Below are 25,961 nucleotides of genomic sequence, written 5' to 3'. Positions count from 1 at the left end.
CATATTAAACATATATTAAACAGTGATAACAGTGAAAAGTTTACTCCTTTTTTGATTAATTTATTTTACCGTTTAGCTGTACTCTTTATATTAATAGTTTGTAAAGTGTGTTTATTGGATCCTAGTTCGTATTTGTGAGTCGTTTTGTTATCCGAGCTGCTGTTCATAAGTTTTCTCTTTGTCCGAAATAATAGAATGCCACATCATTACATGGTAATATGTTCATGTCTTATCAATGTTAAGTGTCTTGCTTCTATTCGATCAGCTGATTAAAACGCCAGTTTTATTGTAACTGAATCTGTTCAGCTGTTTTTCTCAGAGACTTTAACGCTGGTTCTTGTGGCTGATTTCTGTATCTAAATTAACAACGTGGTCAAATTCTTGTACTTCGCCGTTAAACTGGTTGCTTCCTTGAAACTTTTAAGGGGCAATCTCCTATTTATTTTGACATGTCGTCTTCCCCGCAAATAAAGTCGAAATCAAAGTCTAGCAGCGATGAATATTCTCTAAAGGATATTATGAATTCACTCAAATCCATGCATGGCGATATTCAATCTATAAAATCCAAATTATTAACTCAAGAAAAGACTAATGATGCTATTCTCGCCAAAATGGATAACCTAGTTAGTGATCTATTAGCTCTTAAAAAAGAAAATGATAATTTGAAAATGGAAGTAAGCGTTCTCAAATCTAAAATCCAATCTAATTCTGGTCTTACTCCAGTTAATGATATTGTTCCTCAACTACTTCAAGAATTATCTGAACGTGAAAAATGCTCATGCAATATTATTGTTCATGGACTTTCTGAGTCTTCCTCTTCTTTACCGGCTGATAGAATTTCTGACGACTCTAAACTTTTGTCTGAATTCTTAAAACCTCTGTCAGTGATTCTACCGGATAATTTAAAGTTATTTCGGTTGGGCCGTGTAAATGCAAGAGGTCCACGACCGCTTAAAGTTATTTTTCCTTCGAAGGAAATTGCAATTAATTTCTTATCTAACTATAATATTGCTTTGAGATCTCGTGGTTCAAGTTCACCCAAATTCCCATTGTCCGTTACTCGTGATCGTACCATGTTAGAGCGTAGTCACATCCGTGGTGGATATTCCGATCTAGCAGAACGTAGGAATAAAGGTGAAACTAATATCAGGATAAAATATATTAATGGCGTACCACTCATTGTTGCTGATGACCACCAAACAAGATCGATTCGCCAACCACAACAACACTCCACCATTCAGTCTTCAAAAAACTAGTTTCGGATCAATTTTTCATCAATCCGAACCACCATCAAAACTCGTCCTTTATTATAAATTTTAATTGTTCTATTTGTGCTAATTGTATATCTTCAATTAATGTATATTTTGATTTTATTGATAAATTTCGGAATTACTTAGAGCCTAACTCTGTAATTTCCAGTTTATCTCACTCTCGTAACATTGTAAGTAATCCTTATGCTAGTAAATGCTCAAAACCACTTAATATGTACTACCAAAATGTCAGGGGTTTACGTACAAAGCTATTTAATTTACGTACTAATCTAGTCACTCTTAATTATGATATATATCTTTTAACTGAAACTTGGCTTTCTGCGGACATCGCTAATTCTGAGTTAGGTTTTAAAGGGTGTATGATTTTTAGATGTGATCGTAATTCCGAAAACAGTAAATGTATTCGTGGAGGAGGAACTCTTATCGCAGTGAAAAATGAGCTTAATCCCGTTTTAATAAAATCCCCCTCTGATAGTGTTGAGCAAATTTTTGTACAGATTACTCTACTCAGAGGTGTTACAGCGCTTATTGCTTGTGTATACTTGCCTCCTGGTTCAGATATTTGTATCTATGAAAATCATGTAGCTTCATTAGATAAAATATGGGGTTCAAATAATTTTAGTTTTGGTATGGTATTTGGAGACTTTAACCTTCCAAATGTTAAATGGGTAAATACTTCTACTAGGTTAGAATATTACGGTCCTATATCTGATAAAGTCCGATTAATAGGTGACCAGTATTCTTTAATTAATTTTAATCAGATTAATGAAATACGAAATGTTAATGATTCTACTCTGGATCTGTTATTTACTAATGCCAGTAATGTTCATGTTAATAAAGCCCTTGATTACCTTTTGCCCTGCGATTCTTACCATCTTGCACTCTCAATATCTTGCCTCAACCAATGTTTTATCCCCTCGTTTGATACCAAACATAAATTTTACGATTTTAATAATGCTAATTATGATTTGATTAATGGCGCACTTAATTCTATCAATTGGTTTGATAATCTTAGCATGCTGTCAACCAATGAAGCTGCTGATTTTGTGCAAACAAACCTCACATCTGTTATTCATAAATTTATACCTATTAAGACATTTCGTGAGTCAACCTTCCCTCCTTGGGCGTCTTCTAAATTAAAAAATCTTTTGGCTAAAAAAAAATATGCTCATAAACTTTACAAAATTAATGGTAGTGCTTCGTTGTACTATAATTTTTCTCTCCTGCGTTCCCAATGTAAAGCTGAATCTAAGTATCTATATAATAATTATTTAAATTTCACTCAAGAACGCCTACGTTGTAATCCTCGTATGTTTTGGTCCTTTGTTCGTGAACGCCAAGGTGAGAACAAAATTCCTAACGAGGTTTTCCTTGGTACTGAAAAAGCATCTGGTATCCATGTTCCCGATCTCTTCTCGTCTTATTTTTCATCCGTTTACAACAATCATTCCATACCCTCATCTGATCATCTTGATGATCTTAACCTACCTCATTTTACTTTCCTTCCCTCTTCTCTTTCTATATCTTGTGATGAAGTACTCGAAGCATTGGAGCAGTTGTCAAAGACACGTGGGTTGGGTCCTGATGGAATTTCTCCTTTGTTTTTATATCACTGTCGTGATATACTCTCTGTTCCTATTTCCCTTATTTTCAATAAATCCCTCAATGAAGGTGTTTTTCCTTCTTCTTGGAAAATTAGTAGAGTGACTCCTATTTTGAAAAATGGCAATCCTTCCGATGTCAAAAACTATCGACCCATTTCTTGTTTGCCTTGGTTAGGTAAAATTTTTGAGTCAATTGTCTTAAAACATATTCAGTTGAAATTTTTATCAGTTTTATCTATTGATCAACATGGCTTCTTCCCTAAACGTTCCACTGTCACTTGTTCTCTTGATTTCTTGTCCTATGTTCATGAAGCGTTAGAATCTAAATCTCAAGTTGATGTTATATACACAGATTTCTCTAAAGCTTTTGATTCCATTAATCACAACATTTTAGTTTTTATCTTAGACCGTTTAGGTGTCGGTGAACCTTTTTTGTCTTGGGTTAAATCATACTTAAGTGGAAGAAGTCAGTTTGTCCAATTATTTGGTATTTCATCCAAGATCTTTCCTACTCCTAGTGGTGTACCTCAAGGTAGTCATTTAGGTCCTTTATTATTCAATATTTTTATAAATGGGATTTTTTCTATTGCCTCTCCATGTCGTATTATTCTTTTTGCTGATGACGCTAAAATATTTTATAAAATATCTAAAGTAGATGATTGTTTGACTCTCCAAAAAGTCTTAGATCAATTTGTCATTTGGTGTAAGACAGTTGGTTTATGTCTTAGTGCTGGAAAATGTAAAGTCATGTCATTTTACCGATCTAGTGAAATGATAAATCACAATTATTTTCTCGACAATGTAGTGTTAAAACGGGTCTCCCAAGTAAACGATCTGGGTTTTGTTTTTGTCCCCTCGCTAGATTCTAGACCACATATTGACCTCATAGTTGGTAAAGCTTTGCGTATGTTAGGATTTATTCGTCGCAATACAACACATTTTAAATCTCGTGACTGTTTAGTGGCTCTATATTGTTCTCTCGNAGAGGAACAATTAATGTTTTAGATGAAAAATTCCCTCTGACTATGGGTCTTGTGGATTTACTGTTTTCGAAAAACCCTGGAGTTTACTCCGAATCGGATTTGCATGCGTACAAAACGATTCTCGGCAAAACCGGTGTGCATTTAAATAAAGACGGAACATTGAAAAAAGGAGGTCAAAAGTATGTAAACACCATTAAACCATTGTTTGATAACGGTTATGGTGGTAACCCAAACAATTCCTTACCGTTGTTTGAAAGCAGCAGCAGCAACATCAGTGACACATCCATTATCGGTGCGGGTCTACAATTGAGATTGAACAACAAGAAAAAAGATTACGTTTACTGGGACGACCCCAACGAGCTCGTGGAACGTTTACGTTTATTGATATCAGCCCGGTCGGCTGGCAACACTGGAGTTTCACCGGAAATCGTTTCTATATTGGAAGAGCTGCAGGAAGCCGGTTACATTGAACAGATACCAGTGGCGTTATGAATAAGAACATTGCTAACGAACTCCACCGTCAANATTGCTAACGAACTACACCGGCAGGCTCGCAGGACGTATACCCGTGCCCGGATAAATATCAAGGGTCTCGATGATATATGGCACGCTGACCTCGTGGAAATGCGCGCATACCCTGATCGATGACATCGTTATATTTTAACGTGCGTCGATGGATTTTTAAAATACACGTGGGCCGTCCCGTTGAAAAATAAAACGGCCAACGAAGTTACCGCAGCCATGAACGGAATACTGAAACATGGTCGTCATCCTAAGCTTTTGCAAACGGACAATGGTAAAGAATTTTACAATAAACAATTTCAAAAACTGATGTCACAATACGCAATCAATCATTATTCTACTTATTCCACGATGAAAGCGTGTCTAGTGGAACGTTTTAACCGTACGCTGAAAAATGCAATGTGGCGTGACTTTAGTGCACGTGGCTCGTACAAATGGGTGAATCGGTTGTCTGCGCTGTTGCATGACTACAATAACGTGCGTAAACATAGAACAATCGGAATGACACCAGTGCAAGCAGTGAAAAACCCAGACCTGGTTCGGTTCAAGTTGCGTCAAATACCGGATAATTTACCGGTAAAATTTCGTGTGGGTGACAAGGTGCGGATCAGTGTACATAAATCAGTGTTTGATAAGGGTTACTTACCAAACTGGAGCACCGAACGGTTTACCATAGTTAAGGTTAGGCAAACAGTACCGCCAACATACTATCTAGAAGACTATCAGGGAAATCCAATACGTGGTTTGTTTTACACCGAAGAGCTGAACAAGACCAGTTATCCGGACATGTATTTAGTCGAACGAGTGTTGCGAACACGAGGGGACCAGTGCTTCGTTAAATGGTTAGGATTTGGTCCAGAGCACAACTCATGGATACCGAAAACCAATATCTCACCTCAATGATTGTCGATATACAAGATATTGTGGCAGCCGACCAATCGTTTTTGGTCAAGGAACTGACTGTCATTGCCATAGACTGTACTTCATTCGCTCATTGGATGTTTAAACATCCAAAAAGTATCGAGGGTGATGCTAAAACAAACTTTTGGTTGAAAAAATACCTACATGGAATGGATACTCGTTGCGGTGACGTTGAATACAATGAGTTGCCGAGAATCATGAAACTGTTGCGGTGCGAGACCATTTACGTGAAAGGAGCTGTGAAAAAGCGAGTAGTGGAAAAGTACATACCGGGACAACGTATAGTCAACGTCGAGGATTTGGACTGCCCACCGCTGTACAATTTAAGTTGTGTTACAAAAATGTGTTGTATCCGACACATGAACAACCCGACCGTGTGTAGTTTATACAAGGCAATTTGCTTAGAACAGTGGATGAATTATAATATGTAACATTATTGTCAAAAAATGATTTTGTAATATTCTCATTTGTATTCGTACAATATATTTTCCATAAAAAAATGTATATTAATGATTTGAATATTTATAGTTCTAAAATACGTGTAGTACTTACTATAGGTTATTAATACCTATTGTTTAATAATATGGTATTATCAAAATACAAAATGGGTAAATATTTTTGTTTTAATTATAAAAATAGATATTTATTAACCATTTATTATAATATGAATTCTAAATTACATTTATTTACAATTTTAATTCAGTAAAATATTACATTAAAAAATCTTAAAACTATATTTACAACTATATATACAACACTTATATTTACAAAAAACCTTATCATAAAATTCAATTACACGATTAAGCATACAATATATTTTACATTTGTCAATATGGATATTTAAAGAATTTTACAATCTTATTACTATTATAAAAAATAATGTTGATCAAATTTCTTCCGGTGGAATGGCATAATGACCGTAANTAAATTTCTTCCGATGGAATGGCATAATGACCGTAAGCCAGCGTGTCAACTCTGTTGTCGAGCGTGTAGCGCTTATCGTCGAAACGGTTAAGCGCCAACTTGGTTGTACGTAAAGTGCGTACCTCGTGCTCGAAAGAACGAATTGACACGTTCTGTCGGTACGGAGTGTACGGTAGTGATAATGTCGGTGGAATCTCACCATCACGTACGGCTCCGATGACTACACGGGCATTCTCTCCGGCCAACGCTCGTTTTGACGCATCGTCGCCATCGTTATCGTCTTCAAACAAGCATCGTTTGTAATCGTCCAAAGACAGATGGTTGCGGATGACGTGTCCGCGGATCCCCTTAGACTTGATGAGTTCGCTGCCTTCCATGTCAAATGCATAGCACTTTGAACGAAGTGCAGCGATCTCAAAAAGAGTGAGGCCGCCGGTCTCGTCTGAAAACAGACCAGGTGTCTTCTTCCTCGAGGTCGAGTAACAAGAGTGATCCTTGGGCAGGCTAGATGCGTCCACGTGCACTAGTAAATCAGGACTGTCGGCTAAATCCTGGTAAAAGTCTCTGACTCTGAGCAGGTAAATGAAGGAGTCTGAAAAAAAAAATTAAAAATATATAAATATAGTAAAAATATTTCTGCTGTACGGTTGTACTCACCAGTATCCATGTAAACCAGGCTGATTGCGTCACCATAATGAGGTTTTAATACGTCGTAGAAGTACTTGTACATTAGCAACTTGCTAATGTCAAGCACTGCTAAACCGACGTATATTGGTTTGATAAACTTGACAATCTTTGTGTCCATTATGATGGCGCACAAGCTTTCGCCGTATTTGATACAGTCGTTGAAGTTTGGTTGGTTTACGAGCTTGCATAGACGTTCGGGACTGGAGATTAGCTCAATACGGATGCGTTTCCGCATGTTCTCCATGGTTTTCCCTATAAAATGTAAATGTTTATCGAATAACATACAACTGCTTTAGCATTGAGCGTGCACTTACCAAAGACGGCATTATTCATTAATTTGAAAAACGATATTTCAAAAGCATTTGCCGCCTGTTTCCGCATTTCAGTGTTCAACTCAATGTACGGTTTCAACCAAGCACTTTGTTGAAACTCTAAAACGCGGTGCACCTGTGTGACAAGCATATTAATATCATAACTAATAGCTCTAGGTACGATGTATATACTTTATCGACTTGCAGTCCGTGTGCAATCGCCTGTTTCAAGTTGACATAGTGTACGACGTACCGTTGTTTGGGTTTCAAAGTGGCCATGAGATTGGTCTCTTTGGAACCCGGTGGTACATCGTTGCCAGGCAAGAACGGCAAGTCGTTGTGCTCGTCATGCAGCTCTTCTGGATACGATACATCCACTTCATATATACGCCCCGTATTACCAGTGTCCGGAAGCAATTGAAGGTCGGTCAGAGGATCTGCTCCTTCATACCACCGGAAGCCTCCGTACGGCATGGGCTGACTCATAGCCCAACCGTACAGGTTATTGCCTGTAATTATTTTTAACTTTCTTTAATTATCTCTCATTTATTACACTTATATATAATACTTACAGTCTTGGTAGACGATCCATGAGTCTGGTTTTGTTGAATCGTAATCCGGTGTCTTTGGATTATTGGCCTTGGCATAGTGCTTGACGGCCTGCACCAGCCCACCACGAATACCCTGTTCCACCATCAGTAGCATGTCGTAGTCGTTTAAGAGCTCCAGCTTCACCCTGGTGTACTTCAACATACAATCGAAGCTAAAACCCGGTGCGGTATAATAGTGTACCGGGTCCAAATTGTATGTTGTAGTACAGATGTCGCGAAAGTTCTCAAAAACGTCAGCCAACAACAGCACGTCGATCTTTAGGTATAGGTCGCTGTACTCACCGAGGGTTGAGCAGCTGAAACGGTTCCACACCTCTGTGGCGTGTCTATAGTCGTCGTCATCAATATTAGACTCACTCAACTGACTATAGAAAGCGTCCTGAGGTGGTAGTTCCGTTTCGTCCAATTTAGCCCAACTATCAGTGTACTCGTAAGGGTATACGCCTTTACGCGTAACCAACGGCATATCTTCCGGGCGGAACACCTTGGCCGTTTCCCGGAATTTAACGAAATCGGGTGTCATTAGGTTACCGGCCAAGGTGGACAGGGAGGAGGCCATGAACCGGAAGGTGTCGACAAACCGTATGGAGAAGTTATTGGTCACGTGTTTCGTGACCGAAATATACTTCTCCTCGGAATTCGGTATGACCGAAATCCTTTAGTCGTCGTACCCCAATTCAGTGACGATGAAATGCGCGTCGTAACCCGAAAGATTGTGCAAGAAGCACGGCACAAAGTTAACAGTCTTCACTTTCAGGTTACACGCATTGCACAACGGCCCGATAGATGGCAGTGGTCTGCGACTTTGGGGTGGAATCCTTGGATGCCGTGCGACATAAGTCGCATAGCATTTTTTCCCTATGCCTGCGCACATCATCGACAGACATTCGGATGGGAACGTTAGTTTTACGCAACAATTTGGAAATGTTGCGCGTCACTTCCGTTACAGCCATTACGAATGCCTTGGCGACCTCTTCGCGATCCTCAGAGCCACGGTATATTACCGGTGATTGCGGTATACCGTAGAGTTCGAGAAGCTCGGAGGGCACAACGTCCGATGTTTTTACCATGAACCCGTAGCTCATAGGATGGTGTGTGTGCACAGTCCTAGTATAGGCACCTATACGATTGTATGTTTGCTCCAGCAAGGCCTCAAAATCAGCGTAAATGACAAACGGTAACTGTTGCGTCTTTACCCACGCGTCAAAGGCGACCTTACTACCCTCTGCCGGCATAACAGGTAAAATTGGTTTATCCTTGCCGCATATTAACTTGTGTTGCTCCAACGCTTGTTGACCTCAAAGAATATGTTTCTTAGGTTGATCATCAAAGCTAGTGAAGCAACGTCTGCAAGTGTATATGCGACATTTGTGTTTAGTTTTTTGGCTGCGCACGAGCCTCGAAAAATCTGAAATGTACGCGTAATGATACTTGTCAGAGTCACCGATATACAACAGGTCAAAATGATTTTGTTGTTCTTGGACGGCGACTCTTAGTGGATACACCGACCACTTCATCTTAACGTAGTCCCGTTCCAAGCCTCAATCGCATTTAGAGGTGTTTCACCAAAAAATATTATGACCAGTTCTAAAAGTTTCTTATTGACATCTCGAGGTTGGTATTGGATCAAAACTAAATTTCAAAATATCATCTTTTATTATTTTTAATTTTCTAAAACAATAATATCTTCCATTCCACTTAAATAATTTTACCAAGACTTTTGAAATTTATTGAATATAAGAACATCTGGAGTAGATGATGAATTAAACTTGATTTCAAAAACTTTTTTTTATAAAATTTCAAAAATGTGATATCTACACGGTAAATACAAAATATTACGCCCCAACTTTTGCTCCAATAATATGCAGCCATCTTTAAGTCTACCTGTATTAGAAACTGTTGTATCACAACATAATGATTTTACTCTTTTAGTTAAACCCCATTTTTCAATTGCTGCAAAGACAGCTGTTGCTTGACCAGTGGCGGCTCGTGGGTCTCGGAAGTGGTGAGGCAAACTTTTAATTAAGTAAATTTGAATAAAGAATATACCTATTTTTAAGATTATAGATACACGTAGATAATAGCTGTATTAATCGGTAACATGTTAATTCTTTGAAATGTTTATAAATTATAAGATGAAAAATTATAAACGTATAATAGTTTTATACATTGACTGATAACTGATGTGATAAACGTAATTCGTTTGTTGTTTTTGTGGGGTAAGCATAGATTAGGAACAATAACGACATATTGTCGATTCCATTTAATTTATATGTAAAATGCCGTTTCGCATTTGAAACCACCTGGCACACGATGGTGTTCACCGTTGAGGAAAATTTACATCAGCCTCATTTTACCAAGTATTTAGGACTCTCCCCCCACCAATCAATCTAATTAATCCAGTATAGCAACTGAATCAAAAAAAAGTTTGCCTCTCGGACCTCATCGGTTTACTTCGTAATCAGTCGTGTAACGTGTTGTCATTAACACGCTTATATTAGTTTCACGTGTATGTTGTTTGTTGTTTGTCGTTTGTAAGTTTGTAACTCCACGCGGCACATGTTATTATGTCGCGTATCCCGANACGTGTTATTATGTCGCGTATCCCGTCGTGTATGACCTTGAGACTATACTGTTGTAACGCATTCGCCCCACCCCGCTCACCACTCGTAGAGAACAATATTTTCCAACCCGTAGACACGCGCTTATCATCAATTATATATATATATATAACAAATTTTTATTGTAATTGACACAGCCCCGCGTCGTTTTACGCCGCGGTGCAAAGTCCAGCAAGTGCCGCACGGCCGACGACGTCCCGCCGCTATACCGTAGTCTTCTTCCCATTGTCAAAATAACATCGTCAACAAACTGATCCGCACTCGCGCACCGTCGTCATCTACGCTGCTAACATATTGACGCCCGAGGATCACGCCGGACATCGCGTCTTCGACGCCAGCAAAAGTGCCGCGATATTATGCGAAGATTATATATTCCTACCGCCACCGCTAATTATAATATTAATATATATATATTAATATTTGTACGTATATACGTATATGTTAATATTCATTTATATATTCCTACAGCCGACGCCTCTGCTGCCGTATATGCCTCGTGTATAATGTTCCCTCCGCCATGCCCGCCCACATAAACACGGCTATACCTCATGCATGATACGTTTACGTACTTAAGTCCCTTTATATATATATATATATTCTAATTACTATTAAAACTTATATATTAATACACTTTATTCTCATTAAGAGATATGTAGTGTATTCATTCCGATTACGGAGGATGATTCTCGTATCGTTATTTTTCGTCACTACCTCCACTTTACGCGCCTGCTGCTTTCCTTGGATGTGGTAGCCGTTTCTTAGACTCCCTCTCCGGAATCGAACCCTTATTTCCCGTTACCCGTTACAACCATCATATTGATATTAACTACTATCATAACATGAAACTAAAAAGTGAAAAATAAATATAGTTTAAAAAAACTAAAAAACACGCTTTTCAAGCACATCGAACTAAAAAGTTAAAAATAATTTTTAAAATTAACTTAAAACCAATAATGAACGAAAAATACTAGTATTATTGTGAAAAAAAGCATGGGTGCTTTATGCCATATTTTTTGTATATTGAGCGCCTGACGCTTTTATCACAATAATACTAGTATTTTTTGTTAATAATTATTTTAAACTTATTTTAAAAATTATTTTTAACTTTTTAGTTCGATGTGCTTTAAAAGCGTGTTTTTTTAGTTTTTTAAACTATATTTATTTTTTAATCATTAACGAACGGCGAGCGCAGACGTTTGGTTTCTGCACTAACTACCGTGTTATATCTCACTGTGTTTGTGCAGCGCCTGTCAGGTGTAACATTATGTTATCTATTTTCGTCCTATTATCTTTTATGGTTCAAGATTACAAATTGCGTTAATTATAATATTTTGAAAGATATTTGATATTGATAGAGGCTCGAAATAAATAAATTATTATAAGATAAATTGCAGGTGAGATTGTGTCTCACTTGCCTCACCCGGCGAGCCGCCACTGTGCTTGACATTCCCCCGAACCAGATGAAATTTCAGGTACATTGAGTAGTTGCTCTACATTATTATATGACATAATTATTGGTAAACTTTCAACTAGTTGTTTTTTTGATAATGAAAGAAGAAGTTTTCCATCTTTCTTTTGGAGTATATCAGATAAAAACATGTAATAAAATAAAACGTTTAAAAATAATAAACAATAACTTTATCTTATGAATTACTATTTTCTAAGCCTATAAACAACGAATTTTGTGGTTTTTAAATTTATGAAGATATTGAGAAAACCGTATAATTTCATAGAATAATCGACATACCTTATGAATAGTAAATGATAAAAAAAATGTTAGATAAAAAATATATAGAAAATTTAATTTGAAACAACTTTTGTGACATTTTTTTTCTATAGTGAACGGTTTATAAAATAAATCAAGTTAATAGTTTCAACGGTAAATATAGAACATTTTCATTTTCATTATCATTTTAGGTTAAATAACAATTTTTCAAAATTTTTTGTAGATATCTTTTTTAGAGAAAAATATTATACCTACAAAAAATGTCTAGGAACTTTTTTATAAAAGTTAATGTTTTTGAGATAGACAAAAAAAAACTAAGAATCTTCCCTTTCATTTTTAACCCCCTTGGGGCACGCCTTAGAGTTTGACAATCATCACCAATTTTTGCACATTTATATTTTTTTGGTATTCGAACAATTCTAGAGGATGGCATTATGCAATTTTAAAAGTTCATAATTAACGGTAACCTTAATAAAACATTCATAAAAATTTTTAAATAATATTTTGACATCATATTGTCGCTTTTTAGAAAATTATTAAATTTTTTTTCAAAAAAGTCAATTATGGTTTTAAATGGCGTATCTTTTCTATGTAATTTTTGTGTTATTTTATCATATGATTTCTGAATTAATTGGTAAAATAATATACTGTTGTTTCGGTGAAAGAACGGAAAATATATGTTGTATTAAAATATGTTATAATCCGGAAAATAGTTATTATGTAATTACTTAAATTTTCGTTAACGCTGGCAATGTGCATTTATAATTGATAATTTAAGTACATATTTCAACGAAAATTAATTAATTTTTGGTAATAAACAAAGTAATATTTAATTTAATGAAATTTACTCGCTCTAATAAAATTATACATATTGATTAAAATGTTTTTTTTTTTGAAAGTTATAACAATACAATGTAAACATTTTGATAACAATAGTAAAAAATAAATTTTAGCATCGATATTAATTTTTAGCTTCGATACGATTTTAAATATGTCTTAATAAAAATTTTAACTTCTAAACCTACAACTGAAACAAAAGTTTTATTATTTTTTTTTTTTTAAAACTGATGCTATTTGTTCAACTGCAAATAGTCATAATCTAAATGATGATTTATATAGATTTCATAACTAGTGTGATGTATGGTTTATGTCTTTATATATTTTCAAATCATTTTTTGTCGTTAACGGTGATGTGATCTATATGCTTATAATATAAATGTTACTAATTCGATTAAAGTTTCGCATTTTATGCATCTGAGTGTAATTATTTCCTTGTATTTATCTTTTATTCAATAATTATTGAATAATAAATTTTTAATTATTAATTGCCCAGAAATTCTTAATATTATCATTTTATAATATTATTTAATATTTTATAATCCGCCGGTTCGAAAAAACTACAACTTACTCCGGCCATTTGCTATTTTCAAAAATTTTTTTTTTAAATCTGGTATCTGATTTAAAATTAGAATAATTATAATATTATAATTTTATGCGCTGTTATTACATATGTATAAACAAATATACAGTCTAATTTTTTAACTACGCCTCAAGAAATATTTTTGAAAATAAACAGCAATTAGTTTTTTTTCAACAAACATTTCAAAAACAAAAGTTAATAATAGTTTAAAGATTTAGGGATGATGTTAGAAATTTAATTTTTTTCATAGAATATCTTAACAAATAAGCAATATTGTTGCAAAAAAAAAAAATAAATAAATACAAAGAATGAACTCTCATATTTTCAAAAATATTTAGTGAGATGTAGTTAAAGAATCATTCTGTATAGTATTCCAAGAGTAAAATAATACATTTCCAAACTTCTTTAAAATAGTTATAGCAAAATTAATACCTTCACATGCTCCCAAAAAAGGTAAAAATATAATTAAGTTTAACATATGAATAAAAATATTTTACAGTAAATATCTTTCAAATTATTAATATTTTTTATTTAATAGAGAAGCTAATGAAGAAATTATTTTGCGATATGTATAAAAAAAAAGGTAAGTATATATATATATATTTTTTTTTAATTTTTTTTTTTACATCCTTTGAAAAACATTCCTTAAATTCATCCTTTATTTTCTTTTCCTTGTCCTGCTCATTGGTATTATGTTGTTCACAGTCACTCAAGACAGTTCTGACATTTAAGTTATTAAACAATTATACATAGGTAGTTTACATCTTCCCTTAAGAGTATAGTTCTGAGAATTCTATTGCTGAACAGTTATACAAAGGTAGTTTAAGTATACCCGGAAGAGTATAGATCTGATATATGATTTGTCGAACAACTATTTCTCCTATCCTTTCCACAATTCTAAAATTGATTTAATTCCATATTTTATATTCTTTATCCTTATATTTAACTTTTTTTCCTCAAACCTTTAAAAACTATCCTAATATTTTATCCTTTATTTTCCTCTTTTCCTACCCTTTGGTATTGAGTGACCGTAAGTAACTCAATACAATTCTGACATTTAAGTTGTCAAAGAAATATAAATAGGTAGTTTACGTCTACCCTAAAAAGTATAGTTCTGGCAATTTTATTGTCGAACAGTTATATAAAAGTAGTTTACGTCTACCTTTAAGAGTATAGTTCTGTGATTTAAGTTGTCGAATAGATATACAAAAGTTGTTAACGTTATTTTTAAAAGTTTAAATAATCTTTACATCAACAAATAAATATTGAATATCCTAAATTAGATTATTCCAAAGTAACAATTAAACATAATTGTGTAGTTAATATTTATGAAAAAATCTATAAAAAACCAAATGATATAAAATTAAAAAAACGAATTGTGTACTATATTAACTATAAAAATTCATGTATAAGGAAAATCTTAAAAAATATGGTTCCTGTGATTGAAACAGACAATAGTTTTTCAATAAATAATAGATGTAGAAGTTCTAAAATAATGGAAATTCTAGAATAATCGAATTACTCTATGTCGAATTTTTTAATATTTAATTCAGATATAATCGACGATATTTGTAGAAAACTTAAAATACAAATCAACAAAACCAATAGATGGTCAGTATATAAAGAATGTATAAACATTTATAACATAACTAATAATAGTTTAACTATCAATAGGTATAAAAATGATTGTGCTAGAATATTAGTACAAAACTCAGAATCGCATGAAAATGTTGAAACTACTATTGAAAATAATTTTCACTTAAAAGATCCGGAATTTGCTAACTGTGTTTCTACTGATGATATCATTAACAGTTATGATATTGATGATGTAGACTTAGTAAACAGAGAATATAATGATGATAATAAATTTAACACAGTTGAAATCAGAAAAAAAAATCAAGTAGAAGGGTCAAAATGGGTATAACTGCAAAATCTATTAAAAAAAGACACGATTACATAAATATTATAAGAAAAAATAAAGATTTTCGAATTAAAGAACGAAATAATGAGAAAGTTGCTGAAAAAAGAGCACGATTAGATTATAATAAAAGAAAATTAGATAATGCAGTTAATTTAAAAAATATGAGAAAAATACGATAACGATAACGATATTAAAGAAGCTAATAGAAAAGCAGGTCGTTTAAGTATGATCAGGCGTTTGAATGATACAGCTACAAAAAAAGCTAATATAGAAGCAGCTAAGGTCAGCATGAAGAAACGTTTAAATGTTTCAGCTATGAAAAAAGCTAATATAGAAGCTGCTAAGGTTAGCATGAAGAAACGTTTGAATGACCCAGCTATAAAAAAAGCTAATATAGAAGCTGCTAAAATTAACATGAAAAATAAATTAGAAAATCCTGATATGAGAAGGGCCTATCAAAGAGCAAATCAAATTCGAATGCTGAAAAGAAGAGCTTCTTCAAATAGCAGCATAGGGTCAAATCGTAGAAAACGTTTTTATAATTGTTGCGCCAGGACACTCCTAAATTAATGGTTGGCGTCAATAGCTTATAAGGATCATGTGGAGCGATAATACTTAACCTAAAATAAAGTACATAACCTTTAAATGATTAGTTTATATATTTCAATGATGTTGTGGCCTTATGAGTTAAGGGATACAACAAATACTCTCCCTGGTGTTTGGGTATTGATTGATGCTATAGCTGATCTGCCTCCTTCATGAATCACATGAGCTGTACATTGACTTGGTTATTTGAGCTGATATTCTCCATTTCATTTAATCCTCTGCATAGGACAGCAGTACTTTAAAACTGTAGAATAGTGTCTACATTGTTCATAGCAACAATGTAGGTTTTATTTGAGAGCACAATTATGAACAGAGCACTGTATGAGCTTACATAATAACCATCTACGGTGTGTAGAAGTACGTAGAACACGTTAAAACAATGCATGAGCTTGCAGGTTAGAGAGAGCACTCACATATTTAAAAACCACAGAAACGTTAAATTGTACTGACAACAGCAACAGCAGCTGATAACAACGGTACAAGTGGGTATTGCACCATATCCAGTATTACCAACAAGAGGTCAACATATACTAAATTGATAACTCTTTTATCAGGCTCAAACAATAATGTATCTTCATACAAGTTGCGTGAAAAGGAAAAATTAAACACGAAACGGCAAAAGTGGGTAACTTTACTGTCAGAATATAATTTAAAAAACCCGGCACAGTGGTGACGTGGCATAGATGGATCAAGTATAATGAAATCTGACAGTGATTAAAATCACTATCAAAAAAAAACGCTTCGATGCAAATCTTTAGATAGTGTTTAATTTTAAAAAATTGGTGTATTATTCCAAAAGCTACATTATCTGCTAGTTCCTTATTAATATCCTGATTAAGATAAAGTATGTCGAATGAAAAAGAGATTATTAAAAAATACTATTTCTTATAAAAAAATTGTGTTGATCCATACACATTTCAATAAGTTATAGCATTATGAAGTTAAAAATGTAAAAAATAAAATCGAGAATTTTCACACAAAAATAGCATTTGGTAGCCGTTTTCACCATGAAGACATGAAGTCCAGTGGTCAAATCTGTGGGCAGATAAAGGTTCAAATTTACCAAAAAAATATACCAAATGATAAGTAAAGACATCAAGCATCTATTTTTTTTTTTTTTTTTTTTTTTTTTTTTAGCTATTACAGGCCATTAAGGCCTTTCGCTGCTTCTACCAAACCCCTCCATCGGTCTCTATTGTCTGCATCCTCAATTCTTGCCGTTTCATCTACTTGAACTAAATCTTTCTTTATCCGATCCAGCCAACGCTGACGTGGTCTTCCTCTGGGGCGTGTTTTATTTAGTTTAGATACCAAAACTTGTCTCATTAGACTGTCCTTATCTCGCCATATGTGTCCGGCCCATTCCAATCTTTTTGATACAAGATATTTTTGGATATTTGGTCCGTTAAAGATTCTTTCAATGTCTGCATTAGTTCTCCTTTCATATTGACCTGTTTCCGTATTATATATGGGACCATATATTCTTCTAAGAACCTTTCGCTCAAATGTTAGTAGCTTTGTCTCGTCCCCTTTAGTTGTTGACCACGTTTCACAACCATACATTACTATGGGCCGTAAGTAGGAAATATATAGCTTTCTCTTAGTTTCTCTGGAGAGAAGTTTAGAACTGAATATTTTGCTCATTGCATAATATCCTCGATTTGCCGCATTCAGCCTCAACCTTATTTCGTTATGCATATCATTCCTATTATTCAAATTAACCCCCAAGTATTTAAAGTCTTCTACTTGCTCAAATGTATATTCATCTACGGAGAGATTCTGTAAAATTCTTGGACGCCTGCTCATGATCATATATTTTGTCTTGCTCTCATTTATATTGAGGCCCATTCTTTTACTAGACTTAATTAATTTATTTGTACTTTCTTCTACTTCGACTTGAGAGTCTCCAAGAATGACAATGTCGTCAGCATATGCTAGCAATGTTCCCTTACCATTTAAATCCATTTCTCGGGTTTCATTCATATCTCTCACTATTCTTTCCAATGCTATATTGAATAGAATCGGGGATAGCGCATCCCCTTGTCTTAAACCAGACTTGACTTCGAAGTCCCCTGACTCCCTTCCCAAGAAACGCACTTTGCATGTAGCATTAGAATTGCAGCTTTTAACTAGATTTACAAGTTTTTTGGGCAACCCAAAATTCTGTAATGCTATCCATAGTTGTTCTCTGTCGATGCTATCGTACGCTTGTTTAAAATCTATAAATATCATGTGCAAGTCTTTGTCAAACTCATAATACTTTTCCATTGTTTGTCTGAGCGTAAAGATATGGTCACTGGTGGATCTTCCTTTTGTGAAGCCGCATTGATATTTTCCTACTATGTCAAAAGCGAATGCTTCTATCCTTCGTAAGATAGCTATTGAGAGCACCTTATACGCAGTGTCTAATAACGAAATACCTCGATAATTATCAACTTTTGTTGGGTCCCCTTTCTTAAAAATTGGGCAAATAATTGATGACGACCATTCTTGCTCTATTTGTTCGGTGTTCCATATATTCGTTATAATTTGGTGTAGGTTAATTAGTACATCTTTTCCTGCAATTTTTAGTAGTTCAGAATTTATGTTATCATCCCCTGGAGATTTATTATTCTTTAGTGATTTAATGATTATTTCAATCTCCTCGATACTTGGTGCTAGAAGTTCAGGTTCTGCTGTATGATACACTAATTTTTCGTACTTTTCATTATTGTTACTTCCGATGCGGTTATTTTTGTTATTTAGGAGTTCTTCGAAAAATTCTTGAAATTTGATTACAATCTCACTAGGTTCTGAAATTATATTACCACTTTTGTCTGTGATGAAATTAATACGTGCTTTAAATCCTTCCTTAACCGACCTACACTTCTTGAAAAACAGTCTCGGTTCTTTCTTATATAATTCGATATCTTCTAAAACTTTTTTTTCCATTGAGTGTTTCTGTTGTCTAATTACTTTGTTGGCTACATTTAAAAGTTAAGTTGAAAAAGTTAATTTTTTGTGAAAAAGTTGTCATTTTAAATTCCCTCCTGTGGGCTGATAAAGGGTCAAATTTACCTAAAAAATATACCAAATGAAAAACATCGAGCATCTAAAAAAAAATTTGATTTGGTCATTTTTAAAAAAATTACGGCACTTTTAAGTAAAAAAAATTGAAAAAATTTCGAAAATAAGCGATTTTTAAATTTGTAATTTTTTTGGAGGTTTCCCCCATTTACGGGGAACGAGGGAACTTTTCAATTTTAAGGGTAATGTCTTNATTTTTTCAATTTTTAAGGGTAATGTCTTCGACTAGATACGATTTGTGATCTTTTGACGTATCATTGAAAGAAATTGGTTCGGTGAGAGCTGAGAAAAAGTGGTAACAGACACAAAAAAAAAAATAAAACACATCTTAGTAAAACTAATACCTTCTCAGCTTCGCATCGAAGCTAAAAAATGCAAGGTTTGTCTGAAACTTGTGTTTCTAGTAGCCATTTAAGATTACCAAGTAGCATAATCAAAACTCCAAAAAAATTATTAACACAACTTAGTATTAACATTGATTACAATGATAGCTGTAAATAAAAGTGTACTAGTATGCACAAGTTGTTAAGGTCATTAAAAAAAAAACGGTAGGACAGTGGGGTCGCGGCATAGTATGGACGAGTCATAGATAGGACGAGTATAGATGATATCTGACATTGATTAAAATCACTATCATAAGAAACGCTTCGATGCAAATCTGTAGACAGTGTTTAATTTTAAAAAAAAGAAAAAAAAATTAAATTGTTAAGATTAATATGCAATCAGGGAATTTTATAATTACTATTTACAGTACATTTATCAGAAAAGTTAGATTTTTTACATTTTTATCGTAATAGATCACTTAAATAAAAATCACAGTAATCATTTCTAATTAACTTTTGGCGTTTAAAAAGATTCTACAATGGAAATATTCAGAATTTAATTAATTTTAATGATTATATATCTAAAAAACCAATAAAAAAAAAATTGTTAAAAAAATTTACTCAATTGAGCGTATTATAAAATTTGATTATAATTGTAAAAATCTATCGTTAAATTCAGGTGAAACTAAAAATCATTTTCTTTTTTAATTTATAATTTATATATCATTTTTTTGCATTTTTATCATAATAGATAACTGAAATAGAAAGAATAGTAATCATTTCCTAATAACTTTTGGTGTTTAAAAAGATTCTGCAATTGAAATATTCAGAACTTAATGAATTTTAATAATTTACTTTAATTAAATGATCCAATCAAAACAAAGTAGTTAAAAAGATTTACTCAATTGAGCGTAGTATAAAATATAATTATAATTGTAAAAAAGCATCGTTAAATTCAGGTGAAACTAAAAATCATTTTTTTTTTTTAATTTATAATTTATATAGCAACATGATACAAAAAAATTTGGAATATTATAGACTGGTAGTAGCACACACAAATAGAGTTAAAAAATGAATAAATTACAAAGTAAAATTATTTACTTTTGTAGTTGAATACTTTTATCATATCAAATCTAATTCGACAATAAATACTTTAAGAATATTAGAAGTTAATGATTTTAATTGTTTGTATGGAAAAAGTAGGTTAAGCTACTTTTTATTTGAATAAGGAATATTTTTTCGATTTTTAAGATCAATAACTCAAACTAAATACGAATTGTAATCTTTTGACGTATTGTTGAAATAGAAGGTCTAGTGAGGGTTGGCAAAATAAATCGTAGTCATAAAAAGAACCGCATTGTAAAATAATATTAACATGAATATAAATTTCTTCTCACGAGGGGAGACTATAGTGATAAGATCCTTTATATTTATTGATTAATTGAATCTAAATGAGATAAATATCAAATGATTTCAAAATTTTATTCTAACTCAAGAAAAATGCAAAATATTAATAACCATAGACGGATTTGAACCTCGTACCGTAAGCATGAAAAACACAAGTGTTACCGACTCGGCAACTGTTCGTTGCTTTCGCCGCTTGATAAAATTGGCTATTTAAGCTAACTCAAATTTAAAAATTACTTTTTCGACTTTAAAAAAGTAAAAAAATTTAATAAGTTTAATTTCTTATGTCTTATGAACTTTATTCTATGTCAATTAAATTATATAATAATCATGAAAGTCAATGTATTCCCCTAATAAAATATTTTAAAATAAAACAAAATACAAAACCCAGAATTTTAATACAAAAATAGCATATTTTTAAATACGATAGCGATTTGCACATAGAAGATAAGGTGTCGGGACAAATTTTTTTTTTTTAATTTTATAGTACATGACAAGCTTTAATTTGACATATGTTTAAAGGACGCAGCATTTCCGGAACATTTTCAAAAGTTAAGTAGAAAAAGTTAGTTTTTGTAAAAATGTTGTTATATTAAATCCCTCCTGTGAGCAGAGTATGTGTTTATTTTCAAAAAAAATGATATCAAATGAAAGGGACAAATTTTTTTTTTTAAATTTTATAGTACATGACAAGCTTTGATTTTATATATGTTTAAAGGACGCAGTATTTCCGGAACATTTTCATAAGTTCAGTTAAAAAAGTTCTATGTTTTATACAATGTTTCAAATTTTGAATTCAAAAAAATGTATATATATCGATTCGGTCATTTTTAAAAAAGTTATGGAAGTTTTAAGAAAAAAAATTGAAAAAAATGACAAAATTTACCGATTTTTAAATTTGTAATTTTTTTGAAGATTTCCCCCATTTGCGGGGAACGAGAGAATTTTTTTCAATTTTTAAGGATAATGTCTTCAACTAGATACAATTTGTGATCTTTTGACGTATTGTTGAAAGAAATCGGTCCAGTGAGAGCTGAGAAAATGTAGTGACAGACACAAAAAAAAAAAATAATAATAAACATCATGGTAAAATGAATACCTTCTCAGCTTCGCATCGAAGCTAAAATTAAAAATTCCACCATTGTATGTTTGAAATGGTTTTCAATTAAATCATATTCCACAATCAGTTAAACAGCTTAACCAAATAGAAAGCCAAATGGTATCCTGCGATTACCGTTTATGAAAGTATTCAAATGTCTTCAGAAGGTCAATTGAAAATTCAAGGTAGTGTAGTAAATGTACCAATTCACTTGACAAAAACAACCAATATTCTACCACGAGAAGCAGAAAATTTGGCTACTATTAAAATTATGAAAGTCAAATTAAAAAGAAAATCTTGTTTTAAGCTACAATATTTATACCAAAATGTTCGCACTATGTTAGTTGTGAGGGCTTTGATAGATTTTAGAGATCAACCATTGTACAAAGGTGTAGAAATTGACGAAGAATAGTATAGCCATGTAACAAATTATATTCAAACAATGATAGAGGAGATAGATTTATTAGTTAGTGAAGAGTCCGATAAGAGTGACAATGATGAACTAGTCAACCCAGGAACTATAGACACTATGGTTAAAAATGGTGACTATGTGTCTTTTAATCCGGGTGAACGTATGAGACCCTTATCCATCCTAATTGATGACCACGCCGAAGAAAAGGCGTTTCCTAATTTGTTTGGTGGCCATCCTAGAAAACTTAAAGATCCATTAAAAAATTACTCCAAGGTAATTAGATCAGAACTTTTGAATACAGATAGGCGTTTTGCAGCAGATACGCCAAATTTATTTTTCAAATGTAAAGTTTTTGTACACAAACAAATTTCAAATAATGTACAAATAATTATGCGAAAAAATAAAAAAGAAAATGTAACAGCTAGTGACGTTGCAAATTCTGAAAATCTAACGAAAATGATTGATGATGATCAAGGCTACCGTTTATTACACAATGTACAGAATTCACCATCACATTTAGCCACTGTAAGGAAAATACTTTTGCGATGGTAAGACAATTAGGTCACCCTACAATATTTTTAACAATTAGCCCAAGTGAGTCAACATGGAGTGATTTATTGAAAATATTGTATAAATTACGTCACAAAATTGAAATATCTGACGAAGACGCTTTAAATTTACCAATTGCAGAAAAATCAAATTTAATCAGAGAAGATCCTGTTGTTTGTGCTACATATTTTGATCAAAGATTTAGAGCTTTATTTAAATTGATAAGAAATAAAAATGGAATTTTTAATGAACACCCAGTTTACCATTATTTCTATCGTGTTGAATATCAGCATCGTGGTAGTCCACATGTTCACATGATTTTATGGCTTGTGAACGCACCTCAATTTGACCCTGCCAAGCCGAAAACATTTGACGCCTGTGTGACCCTTATAAATAAGTATATACAATGCATGCTTTCCGAAGGTAGCCCTGCGAATGCATATAGCAGATCAAAACAAACTCACCGTCATACTTGTTATCGTAGTGCAAATGACNACTCACCGTCATACACATACTTGTTATCGTAGTGCAAAAGACAAAGAGACTAACAATTGTCGATTTAATATACCTTATCCTCCAATGAAAGAAACTTGTATATTAACACCACTAACGCCGGAAACCAGTTCAAACTATAAAGAACGGTTACATAAATACAAAGTTTTAATGCAATACCTAAGGAATTATAAATCTACAGAAAACCAAACTATAGAAGAAATGTTGCATAATTTACAAATAACATCCTACAATGAATATAAATCTATTATTAGGGTTAGGATTAAACGACCCATGGTATTTTTAAAAAGAGATATGGAACATCGTATGTTATCTGGGTTTAATGAAATTTTACTTCCCTTATGGGAGTCCAATATGACCATTCAGTTCATTTTAGATACATTTTCTTGTGTCAAATATGTCATTGAATACATAGGGAAAAGTCAAAGAGGTATATCTAAGCTTATGAAAGACATAGTAGAAAGTTTAAAATCATCATCAGACATGTCTGTGAAAACACAGTTATGGAAAATTGCGTCTTCATTTTCTGGTAGTCAAGAAATATCTGCTCAAGAAGCGGTCTACACTTTTTTAGGAATTAAACAATCATGTACATCTACTGGCCACGTATTTATTAATACAAGTCATTCGGATAAAATAACTCGCATGGTTAAACCTATTGCTCTTAAGGGTCTAATTAATCCTGAATCTGCTGACATATTTTGTGATGGCCTAATAGAATATTATTTGTGTAGACCACTTTATTATGAAAATTTAACTCTTGAAAAGCAACAAGATATTAATGAGACTCATTTACCGGATGATTGGGTCCCACATGATAAGATAATGTTGGATGTAGGAGATTTTAAAGACAATGACGATGCTGGTAATTCAGATAATGAAATCAATGGAATGTTTAACGTACATAAAATTAATAACGAACAATTTATAAACCTAGTGAAATGTATGAATGAAGGTCAACGTATGATTCTTTATCATGTTATTAATGTACTTAGAAAGCAAATATGGGGATCAGGTTCACCTAGTATTTTATGTTATGTACCTGGCCCAGCTGGGGCTGGTAAATCTGTACTTATACGGACTTTAGCTCAATCAACAATTAGAATAGCTAATGTCAGGCCAGATATAGATGATTTGTCACTTACTCCTGTGTTACTCACAGCACCTACAGGCAAAGCAGCATACGATATAAGAGGTTTAACACTTCATGCTGAATTAAAATTACAAATTAATCAATTTTCTGGGATATTACCAAAACTTGGTGCTGACATATCAAATAATTTACGGTGTCAACTGGCTAATGTCAAACTACTCATAATTGATGAAATTTCTATGGTTGGCTTAAAGACTCTTGGTTACATTAATCAACGACTTAGACATATTCTACGTATTGACAAACTATTTGGTGATATAGATGTGATTGTTTTTGGTGACTTTTATCAATTACCACCAGTTTTATTCACACCACTGTAAATATCCAACTTCGATAGAATTAATAGCGACGAAAGCGATATGGGAAACTTTTCAGTTTTATGAGTTGACTGAAAATATGAGGCAGAAAGATGATAAAGAATTTTCTGTAGTATTAGCTAAATTAGCAAGAGGAGAATGGACTCAGAAAGATATCGATTTTTTTATGAATCTTACAAAACTGTTAGATATTAGTTTTCAACCGGGCGTTATGCATCTATGGGCCACATATAAAGAGGTAGATGATATGAATAGAAGAGTATTGAGTAGTTAAAATACTACTAGTTTTGTATCTGAAGCAATAGATACAACAGGTAGAAAAGTTGACATCACTGCAGCAAAGAATCTTCCAAGACAAAAAACAATGGGATTACCTAAAACACTACTACTAAAATTAACAGCAAAATACATGGTTGTTACAAATATCTGTACAGAAGATGGTATTGTCAATGGCGCAATTGGTGAATTGATGCAAATTAACCGAACAGTAACTGCTAATGGTGAAGAAGTTGCACATAGAGTATGGACCAAATTTGACGAACCAGAAATTGGTTTAATTACCAGACAAAAAGTTAAAGGAAAGTTATCTCCTCAAGGAGATGTATCTGATGACTGGTCTCACTGAACGCCTATTGAAATTACACACTTAGAATTTCAAATTGGTAACTCAGAGAACCGGAAATTTACTCGAACACAATTACCTAAATGTTATTATAATAATATTATTATAACAAATATTATTAAAATAAAATTTACTATTTTTCCAAGAAACTGAAACTACAGATTCTGATTTTTATAATATTTAAGGATCCACAGAGGCATGTAGGATCAATAAAGTTCATGACAATAACAAAAGTGGTTCAATATGTTACATAAATAATAATATACGTCATATACTCAAGTCAAGTGAACACTCAGTTATTACTCATAACAAAGAACACATGGCAATTATTTGTGTTATCCTTCATAATTACACATATGTCGGATTATATGT

General features: G+C 33.0%; 2 protein-coding genes across 2 annotated transcripts; one reads left to right on the top strand and one right to left on the bottom strand.

Annotated features, from left to right (window-relative positions):
- The first annotated feature begins 1,483 nt into the window (after window positions 1-1,483).
- On the top strand, window positions 1,484-3,880 carry LOC126906359 (uncharacterized). Its single transcript, XM_050686969.1, has 2 exons — window positions 1,484-2,372; window positions 2,559-3,880. Exons 1-2 carry the CDS (start codon window positions 1,484-1,486, stop codon window positions 3,878-3,880), a joined length of 2,211 nt encoding a protein of 736 aa, XP_050542926.1.
- Window positions 3,881-5,862: 1,982 nt separating this feature from the next.
- On the bottom strand, window positions 5,863-10,411 carry LOC126906249 (uncharacterized). Its single transcript, XM_050686712.1, has 6 exons — window positions 7,796-10,411; window positions 7,416-7,732; window positions 7,227-7,359; window positions 6,883-7,164; window positions 6,220-6,817; window positions 5,863-5,869 (listed from the first exon to the last, which is right to left on the bottom strand). Exons 1-6 carry the CDS (start codon window positions 8,391-8,393, stop codon window positions 5,863-5,865), a joined length of 1,935 nt encoding a protein of 644 aa, XP_050542669.1. The 5' UTR covers window positions 8,394-10,411.
- Window positions 10,412-25,961: the final 15,550 nt, after the last annotated feature.

This window comes from Daktulosphaira vitifoliae, unplaced genomic scaffold (genome assembly GCF_025091365.1).
Source record: "Daktulosphaira vitifoliae isolate Bord-2020 unplaced genomic scaffold, ASM2509136v1 Scaffold_1, whole genome shotgun sequence".
Classification (NCBI taxonomy): Eukaryota; Metazoa; Arthropoda; class Insecta; order Hemiptera; family Phylloxeridae; genus Daktulosphaira; species Daktulosphaira vitifoliae.
The sequence above is the reverse complement of the archived record's forward strand: the minus strand, read 5'-3'. Positions and strand labels throughout refer to the sequence as shown.